Source organism: Macaca nemestrina, chromosome 8 (genome assembly GCF_043159975.1).
Source record: "Macaca nemestrina isolate mMacNem1 chromosome 8, mMacNem.hap1, whole genome shotgun sequence".
Lineage (NCBI taxonomy): Eukaryota > Metazoa > Chordata > Mammalia > Primates > Cercopithecidae > Macaca > Macaca nemestrina.
The window spans coordinates 151,142,216-151,160,519 of NC_092132.1; the positions used below are offsets into that span (position 1 = coordinate 151,142,216).

The 18,304-nt window shown below is 39.2% G+C and overlaps 1 protein-coding gene across 2 annotated transcripts in view; it reads left to right on the forward strand.

Moving 5' to 3' along the window:
* The window catches only part of LOC139355625 (CUB and Sushi multiple domains 1), a 2,038,620-nt gene that overhangs the window by 1,991,707 nt on the left and 28,609 nt on the right, over window positions 1–18,304 (forward strand). For both annotated transcript variants that reach the window (XM_071067488.1, XM_071067489.1), the window contains exons 55-59: window positions 4,559–4,747; window positions 8,869–9,042; window positions 9,886–10,068; window positions 16,443–16,619; window positions 17,223–17,402. In XM_071067488.1, the coding sequence (XP_070923589.1) occupies window positions 4,559–4,747; window positions 8,869–9,042; window positions 9,886–10,068; window positions 16,443–16,619; window positions 17,223–17,402 (903 nt within the window). The remainder of the gene's footprint in view (window positions 1–4,558; window positions 4,748–8,868; window positions 9,043–9,885; window positions 10,069–16,442; window positions 16,620–17,222; window positions 17,403–18,304) is intronic.

Here is an 18,304-nt window from a genome sequence, read left to right on the forward strand (position 1 = left end):
AATTTGGCCCCAGGCAGAACTTCCACAAAAATAAGCAGTGAGGCGAGAGGTCAATCATAGTTGCTTATACTTTCTTCAGAAACCATTATGCTTGTAGGAAACCATGCTAATGCCAAAGATTGGGAAGTGCTTTACTTTGGGTTACAATTAGATTTACAATTTTTATCCAAATTTTGGATATACAAGTGAAAGGCCACGGTTGTGCTCTAATCATCTCAGAGCCTTTAAATACAGTCTTACCTACATTTTAATTATCATTAACTAATACATTTTAGTGGATAAATAAATGAAGTTAAAAATATACAACGGAAACAGATTCTGTTTGATGTAAGAACTGGTTATGAACAATTTTTCTAGAAACAACAGAAGAAACTCAGAATTACATTATCTAATTGAAAAGCAGTTGAAGTGTTCACAGTGTTTCCTCATCACGTAACAGGCTGGAATCAAATAGATACGAATCCCGCAAAGTTACATCAGGAGTTGTGCTGCCCACAAAGCCCAGCGTCCGTGCCATGGAGAGGATACCAGACTCTTGTGCGATGCCCTGTCACTGCCCTTCGCCTTAGAACCAAACTGCCTAGAAGAGACCAGTGTGCAGACAGCTGGCTGCATTTCTATTGGTCAACAGCTGGAGAAGGAGCCTGGGATGGGAATGTATCACGTTTCTCTGTCATTAGGGAGATTTTCAGGAAAACACGGCCATTGCTTTGGGTTCTGGAAAGAAGCAAGGATGTGGAGCAGACCTTGCTTCCTGTCCCCAGGAAGAGAATCAAGAGGAAAACAGCTGGTTAATGAGCGTATGGCTGGACAGGGCAGCTCCTGGAGGGGGAGCCGCGGTCAGAGTGCGGGTGCTCTGCTGAGACCTACTACGGTGTGAGGCGTGCCACGGGAACAGTGATCCATCACAGAGCTGGAAAAACTGCTCGAATAATTCGCCCTCAAATCTCAAAACACAGCATTTCCATGCTTCCTTCATCAGGCGATCAGTACGTTCACTTAACTGAGAATGGGGACATTACTGGATCAGAAGGACCTCCATGGTCCTCAAGAAAGTTTGAAAGAGAATAAACAATAGGACCTTATGTTTATCCATATTTGTTTTTTTGTTTATTTGTTTGTCTTTTGAGACGGAGTCTCGCTGTGTCACCCAGGCTGGAGTGCAGTGGCATGATCTCGGCTCACTGCAGCCTCCGCCTCCTTGGTTCAAGTGAGTCTCTTGCCTCAGCCTCCTGAGTAGCTGGAATTACAGGCCCCCACCACCACGCCTGGCTAATTTTTGTATTTTTAATAGAGACTAGGTTTCATCACGTTGACCAGGCTGGTCTCGAACTCCTGACCTCAAATGATCTGCCCGCCTCGGCTTCCCAAAGTGCTGGGATTACAGATGTGAGCCACCACACCTGGCCTCTTATCCATATTTGTATGTCAACTTGAGCATCTTTAAGAAGACATGTCTGAGTAAGGAGTGAATATAGAGTAGAGAAAATGACTTAATGAGTCACCTCTAGAATCCTATCGAGGGCTAAGATTTCCAGCTGGTCCTCTCCAGGAAAAAGGGATGGGGTGCCCCTGGGATTCCTGTCACCAAGGAATGCTGATGCCTTTTATTATTATGCTATACCAGACATGTGTTCAGGAGTCCTGATCCTTGTGTATTGCTAGTTCAATGGTCGTTGTGACTTTGGACCTGTTATTGATCCCTGTATTAATTTCTTCTTTTACCCTTCCACATACCCAGCTGTCACCTCAGAACACAGCCTGTGTGTTCATTTGAACTTCTTCACACTGGGCTGAATGTATACAAGACATCAGTGTTCTCATTCCTCCCAGCTGACAAAATCAGGTTCCACGTCAGGTTTTCACACCTGGAAATCAAGTCTTAGTGTATTGGGCGGTAAGATGTTACGATGAGGTGCAGCTGTCTAGAGTGAGCCTCTTTATTTCTTTCTGGCACGTTACCTTATACTTAACAGCGTGTCGTGAACCAGGTCTGGAGTGGCTGCTGGTGGGCCTGACATATCTCCACACCATGAACCTCACTGGCAATTTCTCCTTCTAGTTTACAAACCAACAGGTCGCCTGTCAGTCACATAAGCCTCTTTCCACCAGATCCCTGGATAGGAATTGTTCACATAGAAACTGGGAAAACAAATACAGATGGGAAAGGTGCTTGTGTGGATTGGTTGGTCACTAACAAACTCTTTTGGCAGATACATTCTACTCTGTATGGTAAAACACACCCATTTGCAGCAACGGTATGGAAGTTCTATCATGGATAAATAAATCAGATTATTCCTGCCCTGTTTTTCCTCCAGCACATAGATGCAGTTGAATCTTCTAATGGAGCCTCAGAATGAAATAGGAAGGAATATAAAGAAATACTTAGGACTGCGACTCTATGCAGGACTGAAGAAGTGCGTGAGCAGATTTAGAGTATTTGTATCCATGCTTCTTCCATTTTAAGGATCCACCCAGTTTCCCCACAGGAGCTCAAGGAATATTTATTGCTGTCAAACATCTTTTGCTGCTCACTATTTTAAGGATAGTGAACTAGGTAAAGGAAGGGGTAGGAACTTAGGGCTTAGCATTTTAACACATACCCTCCAAGCAGCTCTAATGCAATGTAAGTTTGCAGAATGATTTCCAAGAATGAGGGGTTTATTGTCTCCTATGCACCTCTTTCCATGGCAAGATAATTTTAGTCCATAGTTTCAGAACAAGGTTATGAAACTCACATATTATAAATCCCCCTTCACCAGCCATGGTAAAACTCAGAGAATATTTGGTTCTCTGCCTTCAAGGAGAAGGGTGTGGTTGGATCCTGTTGTTACTGCACCGATAAATAAATCTCTGCCAGTGAACTTTTAAGAGAGGCTGAGCCAAAGAGAAGATGAAAATGATAAGAGGAGAAAGAGAAGGAAGAGAGGGATGGAAGAAGAGGAGGAGAAGGAGGAGGAACAGAAGGAGAAGGAGAGGACAAGGAGGTGGAGGAGGAGAAGAAGGAAGAGGAGGAGAAAGAAAGGACATGGAGTAGAAGAGGGGAGGAGGAGGAGAAATGGTGGCATCAGCTCAATCTGGCCTTTGGCATCCTGGGCCATTTGGTTTCTCTCAGGCATCCTAGTGGGAGATGGTCAAAGTGGCTTTTTTTCCACTCATTTCTCTGCTTTGACAACAAACACAGTTTGAAATTATTTTTGGACAGTCTCCTAAGAGCGACATAAGCACAAACATAAACACAGAAATATCTTTAGTGTTCCAGCCCGGGACTGTCCGTCTCCTTATGAAAGTGCGGCATCGGGGAGCTGAATCCATCTCTTATGCTCAATGTAAGAATGGGACAATGTGGGTATCTTCCAGGTTATACAAATAATCACATTTTCAAGTTAATTAGGTTTTCTCACATTAGGTAATTCCTGCTATTTTAGAGATTTGGTTACAATTGTATTGCAGATGCAGTGCCCTGTGGGATCTTAAAAATACTTGCCCGAACTTCACACATGGCTTTTTGTTTGTTTTTGCTTTTTTGATTCAAAAGAACTCAAGACTTTCTTCTGTAAACTCAGGGTTGTTTTAAGAAGCAGAGAACATTATTCTACGGCACTAAAAGGGAACACTGTAAGCCTTGATTCTGCCCTCTGCCTTCCTTTTTTGAATAGAGAAGAAATAAAACACACAGTTTGGGTACAGGGTTTGCCTTCAGCTTCTGGGACTCATGATGTGCAGAGGCTGCCCGAGATTCATTTGCACAGTGCTTTTCTGAGCCAGAAATATCTGGAGAGACTGTGGCCTCTGGAACAGCTGCCTCATTCACTGGTGGGGTGGGTCAAAGCATGAGGTAATCAGAGTTCTTTCTCTTCCTCTGCACCTGCAAAAGCACATCGCTAATTCCCTCGCAGACGCCAACAGGCATTCAGGCTAACGCCTTTCAGAGGAACCAGAGCGTGTCCCGCACGCCACAGAAGACTGCCTCCCCACGGGTCTGTTTCTAAAGGGAGAAGAGGCCTAAATCAGAGGCTGGCTTGATTTGCATTTCTATTAGGTGTTGATGGAATAATTTTCATTTTTAGTTGCATTCTACATAGAGCCAAATTATTTTAGGCACACATATTAAAGCACTAATGCACGTAGGTGTGTATGTGTGTTGGGGGGTGAGTAATTACCGTGCCACAGACTGTTCTAAACCACCACACTTGAGTAAAAATATTTAAACGAACCTCAGCCAGTTCTATCTGACCATTATTAGAACGTAAAAACTTAACCAAGGAAACTAATTTTCAGAATTTACATTGAAAAAACGTTATTAGGAAATAGGGGAAATTAGCCTCGTGTGAAAAATTGCTATCGTGGTCTACCAGTTGTTGACACCTCTTGAAGAAGAGTAGCCCAAAGCGGTTAGTAGAATTTATTCTGAGAGTGGAATTTCGTGAGCCTCAGCCATCATGTTGTCAGTTTCTGAATTTTCTAAAATGATGAGGAATTCGCCTTCATTTCTGATCTGTTTTGTCTGTTATTTCTAGCTATTTCTAAATGGTGTCTGAAATGTTTTATTTTCTAGTGGTGAACTGTTCCGATCCAGGCTTTGTGGAAAATGCCATTCGTCACGGGCAACAGAACTTCCCTGAGAGTTTTGAGTATGGAATGAGTGTCCTGTACCATTGCAAGAAGGGATTTTACTTGCTGGGATCTTCAGCCTTGACCTGTATGGCAAATGGCTTATGGGACCGGTCTCTGCCCAAGTGTTTGGGTAAGTCAGGGTTATTCCCGATTTCTGTGCACAGACCCCTGTAAGGGTACCATCAGCAGAAAATTCTGCAAGTATATTTTAAAGGCACTGAATTTTAATTCCCTCTGCTCTCTCCCATCACTGAATTTTAATTCCCTCTGCTGTCTCCCATCACTGAATTTTAATTCCCTCTGCTCTCTCCCATCACCAATTGTAGGAGTTTGTATGATAGCTGTAGATAGACTGGCCAGAAATCACCAAATACAACTTAAGCAAATTCAAGGGGCCGGGGGACGCTGGTATGCTCAGGAGAAATGACGCAGGTAATTGGATACCACTTGGACAATGATGCTTTTATCTCCTTCTCTCACGGCTTGCCTTCAGCCTCAGCCTACCAGGTAGGCCTGGCCCACACAGCTCAGACACGGCGGCCAGGACCTCCCCACCAGGCATCTCCCAACCTTACTCTCACTCAGCTCAGGTGGGCGAAGGGCTCTGGTGTGGAGTTTCTGTCTGTTGACCTGGCATCTATAGCCAAAGAGGGGAGTGCTGTGAGACCTGATTGGGTTTTGTGTGCATTCCTGGTACAGTCCAAAGTGACTACAGTAAAAACCTCATATCCTTGGGGTATATACCAAGTAGTGGGATTGCTGGGTCAAATGGTATTTCTTATTCTAGGTCTTTGAGGAATCGCTACACTGTCTTCCTAAATGGTTCAACTAATTTACATTCCCACCAACAGTGTAAAAGCATTCCTATTTCTCCACAGCCTCACCAGCATCTGTTGTTTCTTGACTTAATGATAGCCCTTCTAACTGGCATGAGATGGTATCTCATTGTAGTTTTGATTTGCATTTATCTAATGATCAGTGATGTTGAGCTTTTTTTCATGTTGTTTATTGGCCATATAAATGTCTTCTTTTGAGAAGTGTCTGTTCATGTCCTTTACCCACTTTCTAGTGGGGTTGTTTTTTTCTTGTAAATTTGTTTAAGCTCCTTGTAGATTCTGGACATTAGACCTTTGTCAGATGGATGGATTGCACAGTTGTCACCCATTCTGTTGGTTGTCTGTTCACTCTGATGATAATTCTGTAGGTTCTCTGTTCACTCTGATTATAGTTTTTATTTTCTGTGCAGAAGCTCCTGAGTTTAATTAGATCCCATGATACATGCATGCATATGTTCACTGCAGCACTATTCACGATAACAAGACATGGAATCAACCCAAGTGCCCATCAGTAAAATACTGAATAAAGAAAATGTGGTACATGCACACCATGGAATATGATGCAGCCATAAAAAAAATGAGATTATGTCCTTTGCAGGGACATGGATGGAGCTGGGAAGCTTAACCTCTGCAAACTAATGCAGGAACAGAAAACCAAACACCACAAATTCTCACTTACAAGTAGGAGCTGAACAATGAAAACACATAGACACCAAAGGGGAACAACACTCACTGGGGCCTGTAGGGGGCAGTGGAGGGAGAGCATCAGGATATAGCTAATGCATGTGGGGCTTAATACTTAGGTGATGGATTGATAGGTACAGCCAACCACCATCGCACACGTTTCCCTACATAACAAACCTGCACATCCTGCACACGCATCCCAGAACTTAAAATAAAAAATAAATAAATGAATAAAGTTGTTAAATCTTGTTTTTCTTTTCTTTTTTTTTTTTTTAAAAAAAAGCTCATATCCCGATAGTAATTGGCTTGTGAATTGAGTCCTTAAATCAGGGGAAGGGATATGGCTCCAGAAAATGAATGTGCTCTTCTGGGCAGAGAAAATTATAGATGATCCCTATGGCCCCTCTTAAAAGCTTGTTATCAGTGTATTATAGACCATGAAGATAAGCAAAAATACATCATTTTAACCAAATAGCCAAAGTCTTCTTTTCTTTTCACTTGAAAAATCAGATCGGCTGTTAAAGAGAATCGTGTTTTAAGATCATAGTCTGAAGATTTAGGAAAAAGTGTCACTCTCTTTAGTCTTTTTGAAATTAGGAGGAAAGCAATACTTAAAATCAAAATCCGATCTTTGTCCTATGCATTTTGCATCCATAAAGAAAGTGGAGGCCAGGTGCAGTGACTCACTCCTGTAATCCTAGCACTTTGAGAGGCCAAGGAAGGTGGATCTCTTGAGGCCAGGAGTTCTAGATCAACTTGGACAACCTAGCCAGACTCCATCTCTACAAAAAGTAAAAAAATTAAAAACTAGTGGGACATGGTGGCACATGCCTATAGTCCCAGCACATTGGGAGGCTGAGGTAGGAAGATCACTCAAGGCCAGGAGTTATGATTGCATCACTGCACTCCGGCCTGGCTAACAAGCAAGACCCCATCTCTTAAAAAAAAAAAAAAAAATACAAACGAGGAAGGAAACGGCAATTACATTATCAGTCGGGTCTACCACACACACACTAAAGGTAATAATGCCTCTTGTCTTTTCAGTTATAGCATTGTGAAGTGTATTTTGAGAATGGGTTAGTGTTGAAGATTTTTTTTTTCTCCAAGTGAGTTTCCCTCACATTCCTCTAATCTACACAGAAACTCGTCTCAAATTCTGACTTTAACAATACAATTAATTTCTGTGGAGAAAGACAGTGATAACTTTCAAAACAATTCTCAGCCTTATGTAACAAAATTGCATCTATAAATGTGTTACGATCTTCATCAAATTATATCTGCGTTCTCATCTTCCTTTAGCTTTCACACATGGGAATTTTCATAGAAGTTGGTTTAGTTCTGTTTTTGTCTTTCACAGAACATTTCTTTCATGTCTCCCCTGGCTTGTGTGAGACTTCCATTTGTTTTTGTACCGATGCTGATGTGCTTCAGATCTTCAGGAGCTGGGGTTTAGCTGGCTCTCCTTCTCCTAGCTGGCCAGTTCCCTCAGCTTGGTGTCATTCACAATTGGAATTGCTGTGACTTTGGGAATCGAAAGATCTTGGGGGAGCCTTTGCTTTTCCGTGCTCTAGAGCAGCTGAGCTCTGTGTCTGATTTTGCTGTGATATTGTTTCACTGAAGGTTAACATTTAAATAAAATATAAATTTCATTTCAACTGGAAATGGTCATTGATCCAGCATTTCACTGTTTCAGGTCTAACTGGCTTCTTTTAAGGACTCTATGTGGATAAAATCTAGTTCTCCAGTGAATCAATGTCCATGCAAGACAGAAAGTGGGGGCTGATGTGACTCGGGGGATGGCGGTGGCTTCCAGGCATTCAAATCTCCCCCTCTGGTTGATAACCCTTCTGGGTGTCTCGTTACCAAATGGAATTCCTCTAGGATACTGAAGTGGTCACCTTTGAGTGATTCCTTGGTAGTCTCAATTCAGTTAGTTCTTTTTGCATATAGATAAAAACTTGTCTATTGCTAGCCCTCATTTGATACTGTACAGTAAAGGAAAAATAAATCTTCACTGTCCTATATTAATCTGGATTACAGAATTTGCCTTTTTGAAGGATATTTATAAATAGAGTTTGGGCCTGATTTGGTATAATTGTAAGGAAATGAATAGAAATACTGAGAGGATTTTACGGAACAATTTGAGGAATACATTAATCAATAATTTAGTAGTATTATTTTACTTATCCGTCTTAGACTGCCCCTTATTCAAAGAGAAATGGTTAGAATGGTTTTCTTAGACTTGTGAACTTGAAGATTAAGCAGATTTGACAAAATTATGTCCCCAAGCAAAGCATATGATTGTCATATTAACTGAAAAAATTGTGGAAATAGTTTTAATGGATCCGTGTTACTTTCTTAAATTTCCCATAATACTGTTCATTTGGAATATAGTTAAGGGTCGATGGAAAAATGTAGGCAGTATGGCTATCTCCTTGAAAATCCACATGTCAATTTCCACCATAAGCAAAGCTACCTTAACAAAACAAAACAAAAACATCATCAACAGAACCTCTCCTTTTCAGTAAACAAATTAGGGGAGGAAGCGTCATCTGAAAATTGGTCTTCATCACAAATTACATAAGGGAACTGTAGGGCTATACCAGAATATTTAGGTGTTTTTCTTTAATAGATGTTACCGATACGGGTGTTTCTACGGGAGATCTGCCAGTACAAAGTGGTTTAACTGGAAGGATGTACTGATTTGTTTTATTTTCTCTTTTTTCTTAAGCTATATCATGCGGACACCCAGGGGTCCCTGCCAATGCCATCCTGACTGGAGAGCTGTTTACATACGGCGCCACCGTGCGCTACTCATGCAGAGGGAGCCAGAGTCTCATAGGCAATGACACGAGAGTGTGCCAGGAAGACAGTCACTGGAGCGGGGCACTGCCCCACTGCACAGGTAAGGGGCCTACAGGTAAACTGACAGAATTACAGGCGTCAAATAACCTTTCCAATAATGATTTCAGATAACGATGATTTACAGTTATTTCAAATGCCCTATAATTATGCATCTCTTTGAAATGATTATCATTCCATTTCTAGCCAAATACAACTCTCTTATAGATATTGTCTTCATCTTCGCCATAATCGTTAGACACCATCACTTTAAATGCTCTCCTCCAGGATTCTTGGGAGTGTCTGGATCTTATTTGCAAGGAAGCTGGCCAGCCCTGCCTCCGTGTGTCCCTGTTTGCTCTTTATTCTTTTTTATGTGTTTAATTTTCCCCACCTCTATCATCATTAACCACGTGTCCTCTTTGAAAAAAAATTATCTTTATTTTTTTCATGAATGTTTCTTAAACAATTAAAATTCAGCGAACCAGCAACTCTCTGGATACAATTCTGAAGAATTAAACCTCTCATTTGCCTTTTTTTTTTTTTTTTTTTTACGTTCCCAGTTCACCTAAAGCCCCGTTTTCCTTTTGCTCTCTGTAGCTACCTTTTCAGTGAAGACTTGATACATTTACCATTCCCAGCATTTTCCTCCTTCCAGAGGAAATGTCATTTATTCATTTGAATAGGCTATTGTGAATTTAGTAACACAGGAGCAACATCCTAAATTCTTTCATTTTTAGGGCTGTCACAAGGAAATCATTTCTTACAAGATTGCCAGAATGTTGTGTAACCATAACTCATGTCAAACACAAATTTCAACAACTTTTCATTATCTGTAAATGTAACAACTCTGCTTAAAACAAGTCTAACACAATTATGCATTGTCATATGTGTTTATTTTCAACAGGAAATAATCCTGGATTCTGTGGTGATCCGGGAACCCCAGCACATGGGTCTCGGCTTGGGGATGAATTTAAGACAAAGAGTCTTCTCCGCTTCTCCTGTGAAATGGGGCACCAGCTGAGGGGCTCCCCTGAACGCACGTGTTTGCTCAATGGGTCATGGTCAGGACTGCAGCCGGTGTGCGAGGGTGAGTAGCCACAAGCCTTAAGGTCTACCTTGAAAGTTAAAACCACACAATTCATTCTAAAATGGCTGGCAAAATTCTACAAAACTTATAGGGATTTGTACTATTTATACAGTTAAATCTTTCCCCCCCCCAATATTTGTGAAAGCATCATCAGAAATCATGACTGGGTGCGTGAAAGTATTCCAAGTGTCCACAGGTCCCATCACACAGATGCTTGTTGTTTGAAAGTTCATAACACGAAAGCTTCTAATCTTCTCCCAGTGATAATCTGTATGTGGTGTTGTCAGCGTTTTCTAGATCCTGGCGGTGAGTGGGTGGGGTTCCAGAGCAGCGAGTAGGACCAGTGCAGATCACTGATGGGAATTTCTGCAGGCTGGAAGCAGGCTTCATTCACACGTCATTTCCAATCTATTGGTGGTCCATGTGTGGAGCACTGTATTTCACAGGAATCTGGGGTTATATTCTATGAACTATTTTGGAGTGGGTCTACTTGATTCTAGTGTTTGAGAGGCATCATAGGAAGTGGTGGTAGGCTCCAGTAATGACAGTAAGAATTGCCACAGACACGTTATAGACACCGCACTGTGTATCAGAAATGTAGCCTCAAGCAAATGTGAACTGAGAGGTGATGGTAACCATGTATTCGGTGTTCAAAACTCGATTTAGAATTCAGACAGATAGGACTGTAAATGTTAGGAATTCTTTACAAGCAAACTTCTCAATTACATTTTGAGTCTAAAACGTTTATACAAATTAATTCCGTATGTATTTTTGTATGTATGAAACACTTTCCATATAACTTGGCCAACTTGAGTAAGCTCACATACACACTATCATTATGAGAAATTTAACTCAGGTTTCTTTAATCTTCATTTTTTGTACTTGACTATTCTGTCTCCACTTCTGCCTTTATTGTATTATACATGCTATATGGATAAAAAGAAATAAAATATGTATATGATCTATCTATATTATAAACCTATGTAGCATTAATTTCATATATAAAATAATGCTACATATGAATATATGAACAATTGTGCATATATTTGCATATTTATATATTATATTTGCCCACGCATAGTGTATATATTTATTCTCAAAGACTATTTTTGACTATATATGTGTATATATGCACATAATATAGGCATACACATATGTGCAAACAAACGTGATAATCCAAGAAAATTTTTTACTCTGAATTGCCTCTTCACAATCAAAGTAGTGTAAATCTTAAGACTAGGCCCTACAAAAGTTGTCTTAGGTCAAATACCACTGATTAGTAGTGAGAAATGGTTACCTGTAGTCATGAATTGCAGGATCATACTTTTGTTATTGACTAAAGTATGACACTATAAATTGATGTACATTTTTTAATCAAATGCAAATTTTTTTCAGTTCCCTCTCATCTTGTAGAGATTTCAGTATTAAAATTTGCACATGAGGGCAGTTTTCTCACCAGAGAAAAAAACCAGAGTGTTTTCTACTCTGTCATATAGTACTTTAGGTGTGCAATCCTATGGGATAAACCATTATCAGCAATATTTTAACAAGGAGATCTTCTATGCTTCCTGATATGAGGCACTGAAAAGAGACATTGTCATGTCTTTGGTATTGCCACTGAAATGCATAACCTGAATCGAATCCTGAAGCAGCAGCAATAAAAATCCCCAAAACCCTAAGGGCATGCAACAAATCAGCTTGCCTGTGCTCCTGAAGAAATGTCAAGTTCAGAAAAGACACATTCTGAGCGCTTCTTTCAGACGTAAGAGACTTGATACATGCAATGTGTGGTCTTGGATTGGGTCCTACACTGAGCAAAACAGAGTTATGAGAGGTGTTACTGAAACAGTAGAATCTGACCCTGAGATGATCTAGGTGGTGAACTAACACATGACCTTAAGGCAACTATTAAAAATATGTTCAAGAGCTTGAAGTAAATTAGATTATGGACGTGTATGAGACAACATTGCATCAAAGTTACATTTCACGCTTTTAATAATTGTATTATGGTTATGTAAAGAGAATGCCTTTGTTCTTAGGAAATACATACTGATACATTTAATTCTAAAGAGTCATCATGTCTGTAACTTACACTCAAATACTTTAGAAAATACATATTTAAAGAGAAAGAGAGAGAAAAAGTGAGCAACATGTAAACAGTTGGTGAATCTGACTAAAAGGTGTGTAAGAGTGGCTTATGATATTTTTGTGAAGTTTGTTTAATCCTGTAATTATAACAAAGTGTGGTGTTACAAAAATGTTGCCAATAAATTAAAACAATTTCCATAGTAAAATTTCAACGTTTCTATTAAATCACATTTGACAGTAGCTTCATGTATCTGTAGCGTTTATCATTCAGGACTTTTGAAAAGCACCACGGTTTGTGAGTTGTGACATTTTGTCTTTAGACCTGATTCTTTGTAGTGATCACAACGTCTTGGTTCTGGGTCTTAATTCTCTTTTGTTTGAGAAAAGAGAGGCTGAAAGATCAATCATCGGTAGTATTTTAATTGAAATTTAAAATATTTCCTCAATAGTTACAAAGAGGGCTGGATGTCAATAAGTGAATGCTGGAATAATTATTCAGACTTTATAGATAGAATCTGATGCTGATGAAAACCAGAACTGTCCTTCTGTTGTCAAGAGTACTCAGTGCAATCATTGAGCCACAACCCTGGTTTGCAGGCTGAACTTGGTGTGTGAAGAGCAGACTCTGACACTCCCAGAAAGTGGAATATAAAATATTCTATCAAAGATGACCATTCACCTGAGACTGTACATTCAATATCATGTTTACTTCCAGTATTTCAGTTTTGAAATCTTAAAAGATGAACAAAATTAGGACAGTTGAGGGTGAGCCATGTCTTTCCTTAGAAATCTCCCATCTTTGGGGCTATGAAGGCACAGTATGAGTTCTAGTCCAGCAAAGCACACATCAATCAATTTATTTGAATGAGAGCTTAATTGTGTTTCACTTCCCAATCCATCTAACTCAGGCAGTGCGAAGTATTTTTAAAATTGTATTTTGCTTTCTAAAGTTAGAAATTTATACTTCTATGAAAAAACTTGGAAACTTAGCCCTTAAAAGCTGCATACGCAAATAAGTTATAAAATGTTGTAATGCTGAAAATATTTCTCAAATATGCCATGCTCCACAAAACTCACTGCTTCTAAAACTGCATTATATGATACAGACATCATGGGAAGCTGAATAAGCCCACTGCAATACATGTTACAACCAATAAGGCAACAAATTATGTATAAAAATCATAAAATCAGTGACTGAGCATACACACACACCAGCAAAAATTTGAAATACATTTTGGAGAATCTGTAGCTTTTCATTTTGTTCCTTGTTTGTTATCATAGGTCCAAATCACTGAAGTATGAGTTACTCTCAATGAAAAAGGATGTAACCAGTGGTTGCATGTCCAGGAAGCATAGCTTCTATGACTAGCTATGACTTAACTAATCCCCTAGTTAAGATTATTTCAAACCTGATGAAATTATGTCCTCTAAACCTGTCAAAAAGTTAGATACAAAAAGTTAGATAAATAGAATACATTGTAAAAAGGAGGAGGAAATTGTAATTCAAAATGAAACATCTTTTAAAATTCTTCAACTCAAAGAATTTATATTGCAGATATATTTCCTTCACATTAAATCAAATTTGCTTTTGTTAGCCATCTAGTCTTTTAATCATAGGTTCAAACTTAACATTTCGAATGGATCTATCTCATGAAGTTACATTGTATAACTAAAATATTTAGTTTAAGCTGTATTAGGGAACTCTTAATTCTCTTTCAGATGAAATGATGATAAAGCTACATTTTACTCAAGAAGTAAGAAAGTGATGATGATGAAAATAACAATAGCATAAGCTACAAGCTAACTCGTTGTGACCACTAATACATCAGATCTCACACTAGGCATTTTACGTATAGCGTGGGTAATTTTGTAACAGCCGGGAATAAGTATTTGTGTAATACTCATTTTATGGTTAAAGGCACTACATCTAAGGAATTTAAATTGATTGCTCAGGTTTATTTAACTTGCATGAGCAAATATTCACATCTATTTAACTCAATTTAACAGCAATTTTTTCTCATGTAAAATGAACAGTACTATTATTTGTAAAAAAAAAAAAAAAGTATATTTAAAATAAGCTTAATGTTATTATACACTGAGTTAAAGAAAATTATGTTTTAGCTGAAGAAGTCACATTAACAAAATGTACTTTTTATAAAGTGTATTTCAAAAGAAAATAAACTCAGGAAAGAGAAAATATGGCAAAGTTTAAACTTACAGGTTAATTTATTTTTCTTCTTCCAGTTTATTTTTCCTCTTCTAATTTATTTTCCTTTTGTCTCCTTGAAATTTAATCTATTGTTTTGTTTTAGTCTTAATCCTCTCTTATAATTTTACATAGTTGCACTGATATAAAAGCAGATATGTTGACATTGCCTTCTAGACATTTTCGTAGTTATAACCATGCGTGAAAGTGATTTTTGTCAGCCAGAAAAACAGAAAGAAAAAAACTCATCATGAATTTTACTTTACATAGTACAATATTTGAGGACACTTTCCCAATATTAGGACAGCATTATGACGGTACTCATTCATTGACAATATTAGCAAACTAACTAACACTTCAGATTGCTTACAAACCGAATTGAATATTTTTCATCAGTTATTTGATTCCTTTGGGTATTGGTTCTACATAGGCGGCTCTTGAAGATTTGGACATACAACTGAATAGCAAATATAATTAGAATACAATGTAACAATAACATCAGTGTCCTCTTTTGGTTTGTTAAACTATGAATTGGACCAAACGCAATCCCTTTCTGTGACAGGCTTTCCGTAAGCACATCTACACAGTACCTGTTGCACAGTAAGTGATGAATATATGTTTGTTGAATGAACAATCTATATATGTTGGATAGTCCAACCCTTAATTATTGCAATATGAAATTTTAATATATAATATAGTTATCATAAAACTTTCAAGTTTTAGAGAGCCTTAAATATTATCTGCTTCTGGATTGGTAAATATATCCCAATTCACATGCCAACCAGGAAACTACTAATAGATCTGTGTTAGAAAGGGTTGGAAGTCACACCATGAGCCATCAGAGAAGAGGGCCATGATTGAATACTTCCATCTGCCATTGGCACAGGACCAGGAAGCACCAGCATGTGCACTTTGTATTATTTTTTCAAACAAAATCCAGTTCAACCTGAGCACAAGTGCATTCTTTCTATGTAATAAGAAGGGTAGTCCCTCGACTCCCAGTACAGTGACTTCTCTGTGCCAAGCAAATTTTGCAGGATGTTTTCTTCCATGTTTTTTAAGAAAAATATATCTTTGTTCTCCAGGCCAGACTTGAAATTGGAACAATTAAATGTGCCAAAGTGTTTTTAAATATTTTGATCAGCTCAGAGGCAGTCTCATGATATATATTCTTGTTATTAAAACCAGCCAAGGGTCACATCATTCATTCACCTGCCTATTGTATATTATTGCAACAGTGCTAAGGAGAAAATGTAGCAACCTTTCTGATAAATAGGCTCCACTAAAAAAGGCAAAAAAAATTATAGATTGAAATGTTCACCCTGAAGGATACCCAGCAGCAGCCGAGCTTGCTTTTGTTTACTGACCAAAAGAGCATAAAAAATAGTCAGAGTGTAGACCTGTTGCTCTGACCATCGTTAATTGAGGTCTTATTGCCTGTACGTGGCATTAGGAGCCTTTTGAGAGAAATGTAAAGTTGAATCATGTCAAAGCCAATTAACGCAGCTGCTATTAGATCTGGTAATATTGAGGATATCATTTTACAAAGCAGTTCAAGTGCAGCCGTTCATATTTCCGAGGCATTCTTTATTTTCCAAAGTGAATTCTCCTGGAGATGTAAAATAGGACCTGAATTGCCTAGATTTTAAAAACACAGTGATTACATAAAGGAAGATGCTTCTGTGTTGCTAATATCGTAGATATTCTTTTTTAAAAATCAGACCAATTCTGTCATGACATTAAAAACATTCAATCCTCAAATAGCAAGGCTATTAAAAGCATTCAATCCCTGAATAACAAGGCCTTGAACTTTTGGTGCTTTAACTCGTGTTTTAATTTGTTTAGAAGTAATTCACTTTAGAAAAGATGAATTGAAAGGTTATTTTTATATTTGTAGCTAATCAATAAAATAAACATGTGAGTCATAGTAAGACATATGTTAAGGAACTTCCATAGGATTATGTGCTGTGGGTTTGTAATAAATGTGTAGTCTATTGCATGGATACCCATTGGTCTCCTGTTTGCCATTTTCATCCTGGGTCACTCGCTGTGTGTGTTGTTGTTCTTGTTTGCCTAACAGCTGTGTCCTGTGGCAACCCTGGCACGCCCACCAACGGAATGATCGTCAGTAGTGATGGCATTCTGTTCTCCAGCTCGGTCATCTATGCCTGCTGGGAAGGCTACAAGACTTCAGGGCTCATGACGCGGCATTGCACAGCCAATGGGACCTGGACAGGCACTGCTCCCGACTGCACAAGTGAGTAACCAGACATCGTGGTAGACTCATTACTATGAAATTCACTCCATTGCGGGGGAAAAACAAAACTGACTTTAAGGTGTTATACTGTCTTTTATTTTTAATTCATAGAGGAAAAAAAGGAAAACTATGTGTGACATTGTGACTCTATTTCTTAGGTACTTTAAGATTTTTTCCACTTTCTTATTTGTATGGCTGAAGCTCCTTTAAAAGGCCAGTTGGGTTGAACATTGTAAAATTGAGACCAAAAAAAGTCAAGACTTTGTCGTCTGCAGAGAAAGAAGAAATGTCTTTGGTTCTCTGACTGCAGGCTTCATCTTTCTGATTACACACCATGCCTAATTAGGGGCTAGTCAAGGGGTGGAAGGCAGCATCTGACAGCCAGCTGCCAACAGAATAGAAATCAGTGATTCTCAAAATACAAGTGTTCCTTCTGACAGCGGGTCAGTGAAATCATCAAACAGAGGGTAGTATTGCTTTATTAATTCACTGTTTAACCACTTTGAGTAGCAGTTCAAAGAAAGTATCTTGAATAGAAAGGGTGACTAATTGATTTCATGATAAATGAATTTCTCTGATTCTTTCCTGCTACCTGTTTATTAGTTATAAGTTGTGGGGATCCAGGCACACTAGCAAATGGCATCCAGTTCGGGACCGACTTCACCTTCAACCAGACTGTGAGCTATCAGTGTAACCCTGGCTATCTCATGGAACCGGTCACATCCGCCACTATTCGCTGTACCAAAGACGGCACATGGAATCAGAGCAAACCCGTCTGCAAAGGTTTGTTTTGTGACTCTTTGGATTTTACAGATATGTGTAGAAGTCTTTATTGAATTGTGCTTTGTTTAATTTTGCAAGCATTTATGTAGCCCTTCTAGGGGCTAGGAATTCTTAAAGACCAATTTGCAACTATTAAGTCACTTTATTTTTATAATACTTTAATCTCAGTTTTACAGATGGAAAAACTCACTCACAGAGAGGTAGAGGAAAAGGCTTAGGATCACACACCAGGAACTGGAGATGTCAGGGTTCAGTGACGGTCCTGCCGCCCTAGAGTCTGTGTGTGAACCCCAGTGCTTTGCTGTCCTGGGTAAACCTGTGACCCTGGCTGAGTGAGATGTTCATGGCATGGCGAATCTAATTGTAGGAATTTAGAGGCAGGTTGGAGAGACAAACCAATCACCTGGTAATGGCAAAGTACTGGTAGAGAGTGTTCGCACCGTGATGTTTCATGGGGTTTGGTTGCTGAGACTGAAGATGACACTCACCGAGAAGGCAGGAAGAGGTTTACGACTTACGTGACTGGACCATCTGGGCGAATCAAGACAGGCTCAAGCCCATCAAGGCGGCTTCAGCAAAGCAGAGTGAGCGAGTGGGCTGGGCTCTTACAGTGACCAGGGAGTAGGGCTGAGTGAGGGCTGTGCAAGGGCCAGGGATTTGCATGGTGATGGTTTATTTACCAGAAGCAAAGAAGAACTATCCAGACTTTCTTATCGGCTGGTGAAGAGGAAGGACAAGAAGAAGAGGGGTAGAGAGGGGCTTGAAAGTTGTCAGTGGTCATACATAAGAGGGTGGCATTCTCCTCTTTATTAGACTAGGAACAAATAAAATACTGAGAGAGGGAGAGCTAGGACACTCAGTAGCTTAACGGAGAAGGTATCATCTGCAGGCTCTGCAAGACA